Source organism: Calidris pugnax, unplaced genomic scaffold, assembly GCF_001431845.1.
Source record: "Calidris pugnax isolate Ruff unplaced genomic scaffold, ASM143184v1 scaffold52, whole genome shotgun sequence".
Taxonomy (NCBI): Eukaryota; Metazoa; Chordata; class Aves; order Charadriiformes; family Scolopacidae; genus Calidris; species Calidris pugnax.
This window is the reverse complement of record NW_015090811.1, coordinates 1,285,998-1,303,127: the sequence shown is the minus strand read 5'-3', so window position 1 is coordinate 1,303,127 and position 17,130 is coordinate 1,285,998. Positions and strand designations below refer to the sequence as shown.

General features: G+C 42.4%; 1 protein-coding gene across 7 annotated transcripts in view; it reads right to left on the bottom strand.

Moving 5' to 3' along the window:
* Positions 1 to 401: 401 nt before the first annotated feature.
* LOC106886152 (multiple epidermal growth factor-like domains protein 6) overlaps positions 402 to 17,130 on the bottom strand; it is a 216,600-nt gene continuing 199,871 nt past the window's right edge. For 3 of the 7 annotated variants that reach the window (XM_014938859.1, XM_014938862.1, XM_014938861.1), the window contains 9 exons: positions 16,494 to 16,625; positions 11,236 to 11,364; positions 10,230 to 10,355; positions 9,428 to 9,556; positions 7,016 to 7,147; positions 6,593 to 6,721; positions 5,793 to 5,918; positions 3,226 to 3,354; positions 402 to 2,063 (listed from right to left, as the gene is read on the bottom strand). In XM_014938859.1, the coding sequence (XP_014794345.1) occupies positions 1,984 to 2,063; positions 3,226 to 3,354; positions 5,793 to 5,918; positions 6,593 to 6,721; positions 7,016 to 7,147; positions 9,428 to 9,556; positions 10,230 to 10,355; positions 11,236 to 11,364; positions 16,494 to 16,625 (1,112 nt within the window). In that variant the 3' untranslated portion in view covers positions 402 to 1,983. Of the gene's footprint in view, positions 2,064 to 3,225; positions 3,355 to 5,792; positions 5,919 to 6,592; positions 6,722 to 7,015; positions 7,148 to 9,427; positions 9,557 to 10,229; positions 10,356 to 11,235; positions 11,365 to 16,493; positions 16,626 to 17,130 lie in introns of those variants that run through there. The other 4 variants (XM_014938860.1, XM_014938863.1, XR_001411584.1 and 1 more) reach the window with 4 other exon arrangements.

Sequence of the window (17,130 nt, the reverse complement as noted above, 5' to 3'; positions counted from 1 at the left end):
CCTCACAGAGGCAGAGAGCAGGCAACACAATAAAACACCTCTCAAATGGAAGGTTCCCAAAGTGTTTCCTAAACTAAATGCAGAATTGTATATCACCATCAAGCCAGTTGTGATTAGCCTGCAAGTGGGAAGAAATTTTTACTCAGTATTCTATCTCACGAAGAAGAGAAATTATCTAAATTTAAAAAAAAAACAAACAGGAAAACTCCCAACCCTTTTTTGACAGTACACTCACAAATCAATCCAAATCAATTTTCCAACGAAGAAGAGAAATTATCTAAATTTAAAAAAACCAAACAGGAAAACCCCAAACCCTTTTTTGATAGTGCAATGAGGGCTCTAGTACACTCACAAATCAATCCAAATCTATTTTCCAATTTTTTAGGATGACTTTCAATGCCTATGAAGTGATGAACAACAATAAGACTTCTGAGAAGCTTGAAAAATATCTACTAAACCTGTATTGTTTCAAATAGATCACAGTTTGAATTACGCTCCCAGGTGAGCAAGTGTCACTTGTTTTGTGCTGAACAGTTAATGACTCCAGATGTGTTTAAAACCTGATGTGAACCATGGAACCATGGGGTAAAACTGTTACTTCACCTACTCAGTAGCGAACCGTAACAAGAACCAACATCTTTGAAAAAATCACAAGTTGGCATCAATTATTGTCACTTTGTCTTTTCTAAGACAAAAATCTTCTCGTGCAGAGTTGTAATTTTTTATGGTGTGTGGATGGTAGGGTGAACACAAGAACTGGAACTGCTTGTACTACCACATCTACTGAGCCCACGGTCCTGAGGCCCTTTAATAAGTGCACTTTTGATACAATCAGACTCAAGAGGTTACTACATAGGTTTTGTAACTCCTAACCTAAAGAGAGGTAAAAAGAGGCACTCTTGAAATCTTTTAGTCTGGTTAATGCAGAATATTAAAATAGAGAACAGTATTCCTTTATAATTACTTAGTCCTACACTAAATAACAATCTGTCTAAACAGACAAAATAGCACCAAAATGTCTTTGTTCTATTAAGTGACCAACAGCAGCTGTTGAATGGTGTCAGGATGTTTTAAAGCTGACAACTCAAACCACTGTGCAGTAAAGGCACGTCATAATTCCTTATATAAAGAACACAGAGAGTATCTCTAGGCATCTATCCTTGCTTAACATCTGCTTTCTCCATGCAAGATAAAACTCTTTTCTGCGTTAGAAAGTACTGTTTCATGAGAGCTGCTGCACAGTTTGACTTGACAAACCACTGAGAAACCCAGCTGACAAGATGGGAGAACGCAGAAAGCCAAAGAGCAGAAGACATCCTGCTCTTTGGAAGACACCCGGATGTAGCAAGATATAAACGGAGACCTTCCAATCAGTCAATCCACACTGGAAATGTGGCACATATTCTTAAATTAATTAACAACGTATTGAGGACTGTGACAGACTCTTCGGTTGCAAGTTTAAAATTAGATTGGACGCTTTTCTAGAACATATGATGTTATTCCAAGAGGAATTAATTTGGTGAATCCCACTAGTTTCTGTGGATTGTGACTTCGCAGTGGATCCATATTGGCTTCATAATCCTTGAAACACTCATCATATTTCACGCCGGTTGTCAAGCAGGTTTAGAAAGTCACTTGTACGTGGCGGGGCTCACTGCAAGTTGATACGTTACATACTACTTATCCTGATACTCTTTGGAACTGGTCTTACTAAAAACATGTCCAAGCTTTCAAACAATGAATTATATTCTATATATCAGAAAGAATGTCCAGAGCAGATTAATGGAGGGGTAAGAGGCTAGGAATAAATACGTGAAACAGATTCAACTTCTTAAAAGGATCCAGCTACTAAATGGCCTCTGTAGTCTTCCATAAGAAGTGTGAATACTTCAGTACAATTCAAGCCGAATTGAATAGCTGTTTTCATATCCAAATTCAAATACCGTCTGTGCATATAAAACAGTTCATTTATTAGTCCAAATGTTACTGTTGTAGAGCTCTTGGAAAAATATTCCCTCTTTCTTGAGTTTGTTCTTCATAAAAAGGAAGCTTTGGAGGGCCACCTAGAGAATTAAGTAGAAACACGGTTTCAGGTCTATATAACACAATACTGAAATATTATATAGATCATACAATTCACACTTAAATAATTCAGTAAATGGTACTCCTCAAAAGAAGGCAGAGACTTCTAGACTGACGTCCTCACAGAGGCAGAGGGCAGGCAACACAATAAAACACCTCTCAAATGGAAGGTTCCCAAAGTGTTTCCTAAACTAAATGCAGAATTGTATATCACCATCAAGCCAGTTGTGATTAGCCTGCAAGTGGGAGGAAATTTTCACTCAGTACGCTATCTCATGAAGAAGAGAAATTATCTAAATTTAAAAAAACCAAACAGGAAAACCCCAAACCCTTTTTTGATAGTGCAATGAGGGCTCTAGTACACTCACAAATCAATCCAAATCTATTTTCCAATGTTTTATCTACTTATCTGGCCTATCGCACCTCACCATGCTCTTCAAAAGCTGATACCTCTACAAAAAAAGTAAGTGAGTGTGATGGGATGCACAGCAAGTAAACCTCCTTATTCATCTTATTCATCAGAGGTTGTGGATACCAACTATTTCAGGGCAAGATTTCATACTGGCAAACAGAGAAGAACATACAGCTCTCTGGCATAGTTGTGCTGAAGGCAGCCTTGGGAATCCATGAGCAGGCTGTGCAAGATCTCCACAGCCTGCTCTGAGGGGAAACCCCTGCACTGAGTCAGTTCAGCTTGGCCAAGACCTCCCAACCACCTGGAACGACTCCTGGCATTCACAGCATCAGGCGCCTGGCCCCTTAGGAGGACAGCACACCCCAACACAACCCTTCCAAACAAAGCTGGGGCCATCACAGGCTCTGAGTTTTTCACCAGAGATGGAAATGCAGAATGGCTTCTGCCTCACACAGCCCGACACAACCTGTGGTGGCTGCTGCTGAGCACTACTTTTGCGTGGTGGGTGGATGCTCCTGTCCAAATGGTCTACTGACTGACCACCACCAATCACAGATTCATAGAATAGTTAGAATTGGAAGGGACCTTAAAGATCATCAAGCTCCAACCCCCCTGCCATGGGCAGGGACACCTCCCACTAGACCAGGTTGCTCAAAGCCCCATCCAGCCTGGTCTTGATGTGTGACTTCTTCTACTAAGAAAGTTTGCACACCTCCAGCTTGTGTTACCTTCTTTGCAGGTTGGCCCCATCCACGTGGCCGGGCAGACGCAGTTCCCGTTGTATGGATTGCACTGGGATTTGCTGGCACACTGGCATCGTAAGGAGCAGTTGGGGCCATACTGGTCTGACCTGCATTCTGGAAGGAGAAAAGTGTTTGGAAGAGGGTGAATGCTCCCTCGGAGTCTCCCTGTTCTCTGGGATCAGGAAGCTACTTAGACACCTACATCTGTTAACATTAAAACATGACATTTTGGAAAGCCTTGCAGTTTTCAAGTTTCATCTCCTTAAACGGTCTGCCCAACTGTAGCCCAGCTGTCCTAAAGAGGTTCCCAGAATGGAAATCATTACTGGTGTAAAAAAAAACAGGGGTTGACAGGCCAACAGAAAAGAGCTTGGGATCTGCTCAGGAAAGTTCCTGTCAGCGTCCTGGATCCACGCTATCTCCTGCCCCTCTCCACTGCACGGCTTGGCCGTCAGCGTGTGCCAGCACAGAGCCTTCACGTTGGAAATTGAAAATTAATCCATTTTATATATACTCTTATGTCTTACTCCGATTGCACACTTCTGCTGCCTCCTGGCAAATTAAACTCACCGAATGTCTCCCTCCCAAATACACATACATTTCATACCCAGGCTGATAAATTCTCTTTGCAATTTTTAAACGCGGTCAGAGCAACAGCATGAAGGAAAAGTTAGCAGCAGGTCACGAGGCAGGGTGCTAAATACGCTGTGAACAATGGCCCTCTCTCCCTCACCTCCCTAGAAAATACTGTAAATAATGGAGGCGCTGGCTTTCTCACCCAGGCACCATTAGGTAAATAAAAGTGCTGCCGAGCCCCGGCATCAGCTGCAGCCCCAACACGTGGGAGAACTCTCCCCGTGCGCTCCGAGCTTGGCCTTTTCAATTAGGGAATGTTATGAGAAAAGGTCTCCCCGAACACCTCTGGACCTGATTTTAATTTATGTAATACCACATTTTCATGTTAATAACAATGTGTATTTAAGACATCTGTTTGAAAGTCTGCAATGTTAATTTACTACAGAAAAAGAGCGCCCATAAAAGTCTGTTATATTCTCTCTCTCTCTTTTTTTTTTTTTTTTTTTAATTAACATTTTGCCTGTTTAATGGGTGCTTTACCAGAGTTCAAATTAAAATCAGACCTTTTATCTTTATGGCTGCTCCACAGTCACAGCTGCTCACAGTTATATCACAGATGAACTGAGCCTAATTGAAAATAAAAATGCAAATAAAATCTACCCCATAACAGCTTTTCAAGGACGGGGCCTACCCTAGCTGATTTAAGAAAAATAAAAATGACTCCTAGAGTTTGCAAGAAGCAAAGCCTCGGTTCACATTTTCGGTGCTGAGCTTCCCCCTTGCGTTCCACTTCTGCCTAAAATGTTGCTGGGAAGGGCCCCGCTTGCCCAGCACCGAGCTGGCTGTGTCCCCCACCCGACCAGTGCCTGCAGACTGGGTGGCTTTGGTTTCTGACCCCAGGACAGCACAGAGAGGGAAGAAAATAATTTTCCATTTTTGTTTTGCAGGTTGCACTAGCACTTAAGCTCCCAGCAATTATTTTGCATTAGTAACAGGCTGTTTAAAGCTGTTTCCTGCCCTATCCTAGAACAAAAGTAGAAATACTATTCCCCTCCCCGTGACTCAGGAGGATTATGGTTCCTGGTGTGAACCCTCAACACCAGCACATGGACTATCACTCCTTTTATCTTGTTTGCCACAATGTTAGGATCACAAATCTCTTCTTACACTTGTTTAAATGACTGCAATTCCTTTTTCTCCAGCGATTACCCTAAATTTACTCTGCTATGACTGTGATCAGAGTCTGGCTCAAGAATCCTGCCTGCCCTTGCTGCCTCTCAACCCTGCAACCATCTCATCAGGGCACAGCAGTGGGACCGATTTTCCCTACAGGAGAATTTTCTCACCTATTTTTATACCCTTGTTACAAAATAATTCTGCTGTCATGGGCCAACCATTTCCCAAACGCACCGTCCAAGTGCCTGTGCTGCAAATGAGGGAATTTTATTTGGATTAAATGTTCCTGGACTACTGCTGAACCCCAGAGGCTGGCAGAGCTGCTGCAGCTCCGCTACCCTCATCCGCAGGGATTCCCCCCCTGCTTCCTGGGGAAGCAAACCCAGAGCTGGACCTGCCTTTGCGTTGGTCTGAAAAAGGTGACAAATGTCTGTGTGACAAAATACATGGCAATAAGATCCCTTCATGCCCATTTGCACCTCCTGGAACCTTCCCAACTACATCTGAAAACTGTGGGCTTCTTGGTACATTCTTCACTAGCACAAAGTCTCCAAAGCTCAAGGCAAATGACATTTAACAGCTGACCCATAACTAGTCTTCCTATCAGTGTATCAATTTAAATATTGATTAAATCAAGAGGTACAACCTTTGATGAAGCTGTTGATAACCCATAAGAGTAATTTGCTACCAACAATGTGTTCCTGAATATCAGCAAATGTCCTTTCACAGTTACATTCAGACCAACAGGTCATGCAGGTTTAACTATACATAGTCCAGCCCGTAGAAAACATGTCCCTTACCAACATCACATTTATCTCCGGTCTTCCCAGGTGGGCAAAGGCACTTCCCAGTCTCTGGATCACATGGAGCATCTCCGCAGTCGCACTGATGCTGGCACCTCTCTCCAAACCAGCCCCTGTCACAGCCTGGTGGCAAGAGAGCTTTTTTAGATGCACGTTTGAATGGCAAAAGGTACATTAAACCGGAGGAGTTTCTCCAGGATGCCTCAGAGGAAAGCTCATAAACTCTCCACTGAAACTAGTGTAAATACCAAGTTTAATGAAGAATCGAACATAGTGGAATAGGCATAATATTTATATGAACTCTCCTTATGTTGGGCTTGTCTGATCTAACCTATCAAAGGTATCTGTAAATCTGTCCCAGAAATGTAACTGGCACTTATTTTCATTTTTAATTAGAACTCTCTAGAAGACCATTCCGTAACACTCAACAGGTCTGACATGCACCTATTTAATAATCTTATTTGGAGTTTTAGAAGCAAATTTAGAATCAGTAAAAAGGACTTATTTTTAATAAACGACATGTGCAACTCATTGCTGCAAGACATCACAGAGACCAGGACTTTCACCGTATTAATTGGAACCAGATTAGTTAATTTTTAAGGAATGAGAACGCCCAGCTATATAACAGGTAAACAATCCCAAATCTAGTGTTTCAGGATATTCAAAAAGCTCAAAATACGGAAGAAGTTGCTCTCAGCAAACAAATATTTGAGTAATGACATGAGATTTTTTGAGTTTTATTTTGGTTTTGTTTGTTCATTTGTTTTTTTTCTTTTACATTACCGGGATGTAAGTACCTTTCTCGCAGTGGACACCTTGATAACCCAAAGGACACATGCACTGTCCCGTCACCGCATCGCAGCTCCCTCCATTTTTACAGGCACACGCATGAAGACAGCTTAGTCCATAAAATCCAAGGGGACACCCTGAAAAATTAAAGCGTCAAGTGAGGAAAGTTTATGAAGAAAAACATACATCCTTTTAATATCCTACATATTCTCAGCTATGTTCCTCTGGGAGCCAACAAACGTGATATTTACTGTTAACTCTAATAAAGCCATGTGTTTTTAAACTTGCACCGCTCGGGTCTGGAAGCAGCTGGTTGATCTGGGACACCCCAAAACTGAACCAGCGAGGTGTTTACGTGACTAGTCTGGAGCCCCACATCCCGTTCCTGTTGGAAACCAGATCACCTGGATGCCCATGGTGCTTCCACTTACTGTGCTCGCAGGAGTGGCCGTAGTAGCCCTCGGGGCACCGGCAGCAGCCCGTGAACCTGTCGCAGGTGCCGTTGTGCTGGCACGAACAGTCCAAGCCACAGCCAGACCCGTACTTCCCTGGGAGACATTCTGCTGGCAGGACACGGACAGAGAAACAGACAAACCAAAAAAAAAAATATCACTGCCCTTATCCAGAAAAGCTCTTAGGTGACAGCTTGTATAGCCAAGCTATGATGCCCGTACAATAACTTGCAGAGCCAAGGAGAATATTTGTTATGAAGACACAGCATTTCCGCACAGCTATGATGCATTTACATACTTTCATGAGAAATCTTTTATAATATATACATGTTCAAACAGCAGTTTCCTTGTACTTCTTATAGCTTATCTTTTAAAATTTTTCTCTTCATATAGTCAATGTTAAACTTGTGCCATGTGTTATAAAGCCACACAGTAAATGGTATAAATTATATCTTCTTTTTTTTCTTTCTGTATCTACAACAATATTTTCTTTTAGACACTTAGAAAGTGTGAAAGCAAACACATGGCTTTTCCTCTTCTGTGTTATCATTGGAGTTCACACTATTCCAATTCCTAATAAAACCCAGAGGATCTCTTTTTCACACATAGCAACAGGCTTCCCATGCATAATGAGATATCTGCTTTTACAGAACTAAACACATCTCAAATTACTGAAAGCCAAGTCATGCAAAAGTGACTATGCCAATATAATTAACCTGGGCATCCTTTCTGCATAAGTTAACTCCCCACTGCTGTGCTAATTTGAATCTGGGCAGACCAACTTAAATGAGAGTGGCCGTCCAAATAATCAGATTCATAAGTCTGCAAACGTCAGATGAGATCTTTTACGAACATCATATCTAATCACTAGAAAAAGGATGCCTGATTAGCTGCCTCTGATTTCTAGTCAAAACACATTGAAACCCACACTGCTGTGGAAATCAAGACTCAAATTTCCAATAACTTGGCTGTCTCTGTCAAAAGACAAACAGAGAAGGTCTTTCTTGTGATCTAACACACAGTCCTTATGTGATGTGTGCAGGTCTGCCCCCCACACTTGACACCAGAGGTGTTTTATCTAAGCACATCTATAATATACACCGCTAGTCCACGTGGTGATACCTCCATGACCCTACTGGGGCTTTGCAACCCCATTGCAGCCCATGGATGGTCACAGAGACTTCAAGGACAGACAAATAGAAATATTTGAAATATATAGAATATATAGTTGAATACATAGAAAAATGGAACACAGGTGGCCTATGCAATATGAAGTTAACCATCTATTGGTAAAATGCATGGGTTTTTTGGGGGTATTTTAGTGCCTGTCCACAGTGGTCACATTGTGTGGGGCTCCATGCAGTTAGGATTTTTCCTTTTCCACACTCACACATATATATGAAGCGGGTCTCTGAGTCTTCTCGGGTGCAAAGTGAAACAATTACAGTGAATTCTGCTTAAAAAAGTATCACTTTTACATAATGTTTTTACATAGGGACACTCCCCTATAAATACCAGTACTTGGTAAAGATATGTATGGAGTTTGAGGTGGATATTCTACAGATGCCAGGGATAGAAAGGCTGTAAATGAGGGCCTGAGAATGTACTGGGGAGGTTGTACTGTGGCAATTATGATGTAACGATGACATTTTCTCCAACGTGAAGTCAGAACTAACTATTTATTTGACATCATACCAGTAAACTCATGGTTTCCTGAACATTTATGTTTGTAACTCTACGGCTCTCTCTTAACTGGAGAGAGAAATAGGAACACAGAAATGCAGAATGACTTTTGGGAGATGGACAGAAAGACATGGAAAAGCTCTACTCTGGGCTGGCAGGAGGGTTTCTGGAGTGAAAACTGAGCTTATTCTGTCTAAGTGTGCTTTGTCTTGTGTCTGGGGGAGTTGTCATGGAGAAATAAGGGTGAGATAGCAAGACAGACTCAATTGCTTTGGACAGTTGTCAGAACTGTACAAACAGGGAAGTCAACACATGGGAAGTTCAACTACAGTCCAATGTCACAGGGAAGAGAATAACAAGAGAGAACATAACAAGAGAGGAGGGAGATGCTGGCTTCTGCTGACTTCAGAAAAGCATATGAAAGAAGACAAAAAACAATGTTCTCGTGAATAAAAGAACACAAAAGTTGGACAGGAGAAGGAATCAGAGTCTGTGGAATGAGAGTTAGAGCAGGACTCATGAGAAACTGCCTTTGAAGAAAGACCTAAAGCTCTAACTAGGGAAAGTTCTGCATGAGAGAAGCTACAGAGACAAATGTAGCTGGGAGGGAGTCTACTTAAGCAAAAACTGTCCCCTTTTGTGGGTCTGTAGACACTGCAAACCCCTGCTTGAACGTACACATCCGCTATCATCAAAGCAGAAAATTACCTTTCTCACACGATCTTCCTGTCCAGCCGAGCCCACAAGTGCAGTTGCCATCCACGTGGTCACAGATACCACCGTTCTGACAGGTACATGTCAGCTGGCAGTTGGGGCCGTATTGTCCCTGGGGACACACTACAGAGAATTAACAAAGTTTGAAAAAAAAATATAAATTAACATCCCCAAAAAGAATGACGGTGACAGGGAATAAATACAAACACATGCTCCCCTCAGAGTATCCCAAATGCCTGGTGTCTCCTGGGGGCTGTGGGACACTCTACTACACGCTTATTAGCAATTTCATCATTTCAGAGACTGTGGTCCAAGCAGTTTTATCCAAACACTCTCTGTCCCACCATATCTCCTTGCTTGGTTTCACTCCACATTTTCTTGTCCTGCTCTCATCCCTTTGCCCTATCTCATAATTCCTCCTCTTCAGCAAATCCTTTCCCTTCACTTTTTCAATTCAAGTAATTTGCTTCTAAATTTGGTCCCATGCACCCACAGTGCCCTCCCTCATCTTTCCATTCCTCTGAAATCAGCCACTTCAGCTTTGAGGAGAACCCAGCGCAATAGTCCCAAGTGTGGTGGAGCCAAGCAGCGAGACGTGGGCAGGAGACAGGGGTAGGACAAAGGCAGGGTGATGGAGCGGAGAGGACAGAGGCCGAGCACACAGCAAACTGCAACGTTATCAAGCAAAGGCGTTGGGAAACACGGCTACAAACAATGTTTGGCTCTGAGTTTTATTTGCTGGTTGTTACACGCGTGTGCCCAACTGACGAGATGACCTCGGGTCCCGCTTTGTTACCTTGCTGACAGCTGGGTCCCATTTGGCCGGGAGGACAGGAACACTTGCCAGTCCGTGGGTCACACTGACCTTTACCACATGCACAGAACAGGGTGCAGTCCTTCCCGTATCGGTTTTCAGGGCAAGCTGAAGGAAACATGGCCCTTTGTTAAACACTCTGGGTGTCCAACACCAAGTTTTCATTTTTAACATAGTCAGGATCTTCTAGGTAGAGCTGGCTTTGGGTTTATTTCAGCTAATGTGCCTCAAAGCAACAACTATGTAACCAAACCCCATCCAAAGACACGTCTGCTTCTTCCTCTGAAACTTTGCTTGAGGTTACAAACATAAGCCATGGTTTCAGGTGGAACATTTAGTTGGTGTCCTACCAAAAAGGTGAGTGGACAACCGAAACATCAGCTGCTCATCCTTCCTGCTAAACACACATCTTCTCATCCTTAATACTGACACTCTCCTGTGCTGAAGAGCAAAGCTATAGGCTACTAACCATTAAAGCATTGCCTTCCTGAGAATAAGCTGACGAGAACTTCACAGAGACGTTAGCTTTGGAAATAGCACAGAAATTCAGCCCCACAATTTAGTTCTGAAATAGAGAAGTAAGAGTAGGGTTGCCATGGAGTCTTTACCAGTTTTGCCATGACAAAAGTTGATCTTTTTCCCATTTATTTAAACTAATGGCACCGTAGTGTGAAGCAAAATATTGAGATAATTTCTCAACCTAGAAATTTTGGACAGGAAGAAGGAACTTGAGCAATTCATGCTGAGCTGGCTCTAGAAATAAATTTGGGCAAGCGGGTTGTAATCCTGGGACGAGTGTCCTTGCTTCTATGCACGCAGAAGAGAGGGAAAATATTTTGCGAGAGATTTTTTACAAAGCTGGAATCCTGATTTACAATTCAAGGAGGGGGTAGCTGGAATCTGTCTGTTTTTCTGCCGACAAGATTTTTATGCAGATTATTCTCTCTGCTGTTTTTTCAAAAGAAGCAGAACATGAATGTTGGCTTACTTTTGCTACAGTCGGCTCCAATGAAACCAGGCGTGCAATCACAAGTTCCCGACACGGGGTCGCAATGGCCTCCATTCATGCATTTACAGGGGTTTTGGCAGTTTGGACCGTAAGTACCCTTTGGACACCCTGTTTTAAAAGAACAAAATAGCAATTAGGCTATGTTGCTACTGGGCCCACTGCGTTTCATGTCATAACCACTTTGTTGCTTTCAACCAAAATGAGATTTTTCATTTTGTTAACTCTATTCACTTCTGGAGGGCCAGGAGTGGGCATGGACAAGCAGATGGTTGCCTTGGGCAATCCACTGCTTGGGGGCAGCAAGGCAGCACTGACTTGTAGTGTCAAACCTCTGGAGAGCTGGACCAACTGCTGCTGCAAAGCCTGGTCTGACTGCCCCTGCCTCTGCCCGCTCCTCATACATGACTGTAGCAAGAAAAGCAAGCCCAGTTCTTCAGAGCTTTTCCTCTTGCATTTCTACTCCAAACAACAGGTTTCCAAACAAACCTGTTCCTCCTTTCCTTCCTATGGAGGAGATAGAGAGATGGGTCCCTAGGTCTCTCTTCCTTTGGGCAGCAACAACCTGGTTTGCCTGTGATGGTGAGAAGCCATGAGCCATCTCTGCCCCTTTTAGCGGTCATTTTAGCTGACCAGTTATAGATACTGGGGCAAGTCTCATCTGTTTTAAAAGAACAAAATAGCAATTAGGCTATGTTGCTACTGGGCCCACTGCGTTTCATGTCATAACCACTTTGTTGCTTTCAACCAAAATGAGATTTTTCATTTTGTTAACTCTATTCACTTCTGGAGGGCCAGGAGTGGGCATGGACAAGCAGATGGTTGCCTTGGGCAATGCACTGCTTGGGGGCAGCAAGGCAGCACTGACTTGTAGTGTCAAACCTCTGGAGAGCTGGACCAACTGCTGCTGCAAAGCCTGGTCTGACTGCCCCTGCCTCTGCCCGCTCCTCATACATGACTGTAGCAAGAAAAGCAAGCCCAGTTCTTCAGAGCTTTTCCTCTTGCATTTCTACTCCAAACAACAGGTTTCCAAACAAACCTGTTCCTCCTTTCCTTCCTATGGAGGAGATAGAGAGATGGGTCCCTAGGTCTCTCTTCCTTTGGGCAGCAACAACCTGGTTTGCCTGTGATGGTGAGAAGCCATGAGCCATCTCTGCCCCTTTTAGCAGTCGTTTTAGCTGACCAGTTATAGATACTGGGCCAGGTCTCATCTTTTTTAAAAAAAAAAAGTTTAAGTTGGAGAAAGTTTCCTTCCTCTATGATCTACTCTCACTCCAACCTGGAGTTGGCATTGCTCTGGCACATCTAGTGGGCTGTGAATGGAAGACTATGAAAATGTGCACATGATAATAACATGGAATTTCAGAAGACACCTTCTCAGAAGACAGATATGAGAGAGAAACGCTTTAAATGCAAAGCCAGGAAAAAAAAAAAAAAGCAACTGTATTTTGCAATAACCAGAAGGAATGTTAGACCTGGATGGGTTGCTGAGCCAGTGTTACATGGCAATGAGCTGTCCATGAAGAGGTTTTCCAGGTGGTAGTGAGTATTTCTGGATTCTTTTGGGGCAACTAATGTGAAGGAGTGCTGAATACAAGATCAGGAAGACATGAGTGCATCTACCATGCTTAGCTTATGTCTTCAAGATGCTCTTTAGAGTGAAGGAGGCTGGAACTGAGGAGAAGAGCTCAGCAGAGCTGCTGGGCACGTGTCTCCATCTGTCAGGGTTGCCTCCAGCATGCCACCACTGAACTCTGGAGATGCAGGTTATTCTCCCAGTTTTCCAGTGTACGGGAAGGGGAGAAGCTGCTGCTTTTAGAGCAACAAAATCATCATTCAACAGTTACACTAATGCTACTACCTCTACATGTCCTTTTTATGCTCCTTCCTTCCTTCCTTCTCTTCCCCTGGCAAAAGGAAAGTCTACGGCTACTTTGGAAATCTGGTTGAATACATATTTGCACGTCTCCAAGCAACAGATCTCTTGCAATCTGTGCATAAATAAGTTTATACATTTTCTCTCTTTTCTGACAGTACGAAAGCACGGTCTGAGTGGCTGGAGAAATCTCTGGATTTTTTGAACTATTCAATAGAGAGGGAGAGCTTACGGTGAAGCTTTAAAGGGATGCCTTTAAAAATAAAACTGAAAATTGGCTTCTGCTCAAATCAGGATAGCAGATCATCAGGACTAAACAGATATACACTTTTATAACATGCAGATACTCTCCCCAGCCCTTCTCAACCATGGCTTCTTCTCAATGAATACTTCCTCATCAGTGCTTCCATCTGTCAGGACAGAAAATGTGTTTCATGTGCAAACCCTGGCATCAAGGGGAGAGCCCTGCAATATCTATTTCATTTCCACCAAGACATGACGTTAAGGACACACCCAGATTCAATGACTTAATTGGACTCTAAGAGACTTTCTCTTTTCCTCCTCCTTTTCCTTTTGGTCATCATTTGGCTTGTCTCTTTTTTTTAATTCTGTTTCCCACACTCCCAAACGTGTTGCTTCTCCCTGGCAAAGCTTTCAGAGTCGTTCCTCGGCTCAAGACTAGCAAGGGCTGCTCCATTACTGAAAGGGATGCAGTAATTCCCCCTCTTCCCAATTTATTTACCCTTGCAGCATTTTATTTATTTCGGTTCAAGAGGGAGCAGCACAAGCAGGGCAAACACACCAGCTGCAACGTTCTTGTGATTATTAACAAGGCCATCTCATCTGTTACTACTTTGCAGAAGAACTTCTATGTGGATAAGTAGGGCAATTTACACAGTGTCCTGCCATTTAAGTAGGTTCTGCTTTTATGAAGAGGGTTAGATTCTAACCACCAGTTATCTCATAAAGGCATTTTCTAATTTAACAGCTTCCTGTGCATCTGACTTATGTTTTTCTGAGAACGGCAGGAGCAGCAGCCAGATTTCTAACTCATTTCCTGATTTTTTCCCTCTGGTTTGGGTGGCTTTGCCATGACCAAGAGCTCCTAAATCTTTTCATACCAACTGCATACACTAGGGTTTTTCTTACTAATATTATTAATTGCATTGTCAAAAAAAACCCCACTTTTGAAGCATCCTGTTACCTACAGCTTGAAGGGGAAGCTGGTGAGGTCTTTCTGGCTCAGGGTTCACCCAGCTCAGTAAATGTCACAGAGACGTAGCACAGGGTTTTTTATCCATTACACCATCACTTACTGCTTTTTATTCATAACTTCACTCAAGTAGATCTGCCTGTCCACCAAATTATGGACAACTGATGGGAACCTTATTGCTAGTTTGTCTGCTTCCTCTGGATCCTGCCAAGAGACTGTTTCAGCTCTTCACTCCAAAATTTGAGAACATGAAAGCCTCGTTGCTCTTGGCTCCTGGAAATTTGACTTCCCAGCCAACTACACCTTTTATAGATACTTTCTTGAACCTTTTTTCACAGTACTATAAATACAGCAATAGTTGCCAGAAACCATTTCCAGCAGCATCCAACCACATGTTGACTGGACCGAAGCCCATTTCACGTCTTTGGGAGCGGCTCCCTATGCTGTTTTTAATATTATATCGAAAGCTTCTTCATCCTGGAGCAGCCCCAGTTCTCTCTGTAGTGAGGACGGTGGGAACAAGGACTATTTCCACCAAAGCCACTCTAGCTATCCCCAGTTATCAGACATTATCAGACAATGGTTATCCACCATTCCGGTAAACATTTAACAAAACTATATTTATTGAGAATTTGCGGGGAAAGCCACTGTGTATTTGGAATCTAGGAGAACACAACACCATGAAGGTTCATGCCTCATAATCTATAGGTTTAATCCCAGCTAAACAGGAGCCCATGGCAAAATCCCCTCTGAGTGCAACGAAACACAGATTTCATTTTGCAATTTCTTTTATGTCAGAACTTCAGCGCAATTATTAATGCTTTAAATTTTAAATGCTGAAGTAAAATCTTAAGGATCTAAGCAAGCTCAAGGACATTTACTATAATCGATAGAGATTTAGTACTATATGCACAGGTAGTGACTCCTGAAAGATTGCTACATAAAAGTAATAGGCTAACCATGATTAAGTCTTTTAAAATGATACCGTTAAATAGTTGATCTCCACTATTGCTCCACTATAATATTTATTATAATGTAATGTATAATGGATTCAGATGGCTCTAGCCTAGATTTTGAAGGCTGCATTTCGATCCCACTTACAGTGAGAACTGACGTACAAAGGAGGATAGAATCAATCCTTACATTTATATTTATATTTTAAAGAATAACTTGTGATGACATGATGGCAATACAAATGTCCATCTCCAAAATGAGCCTCATTTGTATTTCTACTCAAGGAATAAAGCACGGGTTTAACCCTTACTAGAGCTGCACACATTGCAGCTGGCATTTGTATCCAAATTGTCACCCAAAAAAGCAAGCAAACCAGAGCTGTGCTTGACTCCTAGGAAAGGAAAATCAGCGTTCGCCAAAATACAAAGTCTTTTTTTTTTTTTTTAAATGAAACTATTACAAGACACGGAGTAAAAACAAAATTAAAGTTGTAAATAAAAAGGTAATTAACTATCTCCTTTTTTGGATATGTTGGTATATGTTTCTTATCAGTTGCCACATTCCACCAGGAACAACTTTACAGATGTCCTAAAATACCGGCATGAGGCATGGGGGTCTGGGAATATTTTTTATGATGGAGTGTTCAGCCAATTGGCATTTTGTCCTCTGCACTAGTCACTATTTTTCAATCCAGAGTAACAATTTGTTTAATTTGATTGTTCCTTAGAAGGCCCTACAACTTAAGTGACTTTATGAATCACTTGGATTTATTGCCAATTGCGGCTCGTTGTTTTCTAATAACCATTTGTTCTTCCTTGAGCACGCTGAGATTTCGGGAAGCATTTTGGCCTAGGTATTTGGAAATGAAAGAGCCACATGATATCCAGGTGCAGCTGAAGACGAGGGGTGTAAACGCAGAGAATGACAATGATATTCTTCAGCGTGGCATGAAGTTGGAAGGAATTTAGCTAGTAAATGAGGGGGCTTTTTAATTTAAACAAATCATATATATATTTTTTTAAATTAAATCCTGGCAATAATGCAAGTATTTTTATTATTGTAAGTTAACCCAATCAACGCTTAACTTTATCTCAGTCGACACTGAAAGTACTGACACAGGTGAACCTAAAGGGCCAGCAAATGCTTCTGCGTGACTCGGTCCTCGCTCAGAAAGTAATAGCCCACACAGATACTCACGGAGGGTGCAGCGGGCCCCGTGGTAGCCCGGGTGGCACACACAGTCGCCGGTCACCGGGTGACATTCCTCATTCTCGGCAGAGCACTGACACACTCGGTTACAGTTCTTACCATACGTGCCCGGTGGACAAGCTTGGGGAAGAGGAAATGTAAACCAATAAATTAAATTTGTCTTGGTAAATATAACACTCAAACAAAGAGTGAGCTCAAATTTATTAAATAAAATCCCTGACTACAGAATGACGCTCTCCTCTGGGACTTGGGATTTATTACATTTACTTGGGGGTTACTTCACCGCTTCATTTTGTTTCGTTCAGTCAATTTGTGCCCAACTGTCAAGGGCCAGATACAATTTTCTTGTCACTAGAAAAAATCATAGGGAAATGTCAGGTAAAATTGACTAAAATAACAGTATAATTCTCAAGGGACCAGGCTTGTGGATAAAGACATTCTACCTTTTGCTGGGAGTATAAACTTGCAAAGCTGCTGTAGAACCAACACCTTCAGAGGTTTCATTTTGCCCGTTGACAGCCACGTTGCCTACAGGTTTTGGACTTTCCACGTCCAATTCTTACATCTCACTTATATTAAGTTGCCCTGGTTGTGGGTCAGGATTTAGAATCCTTTAGTGCAGGAT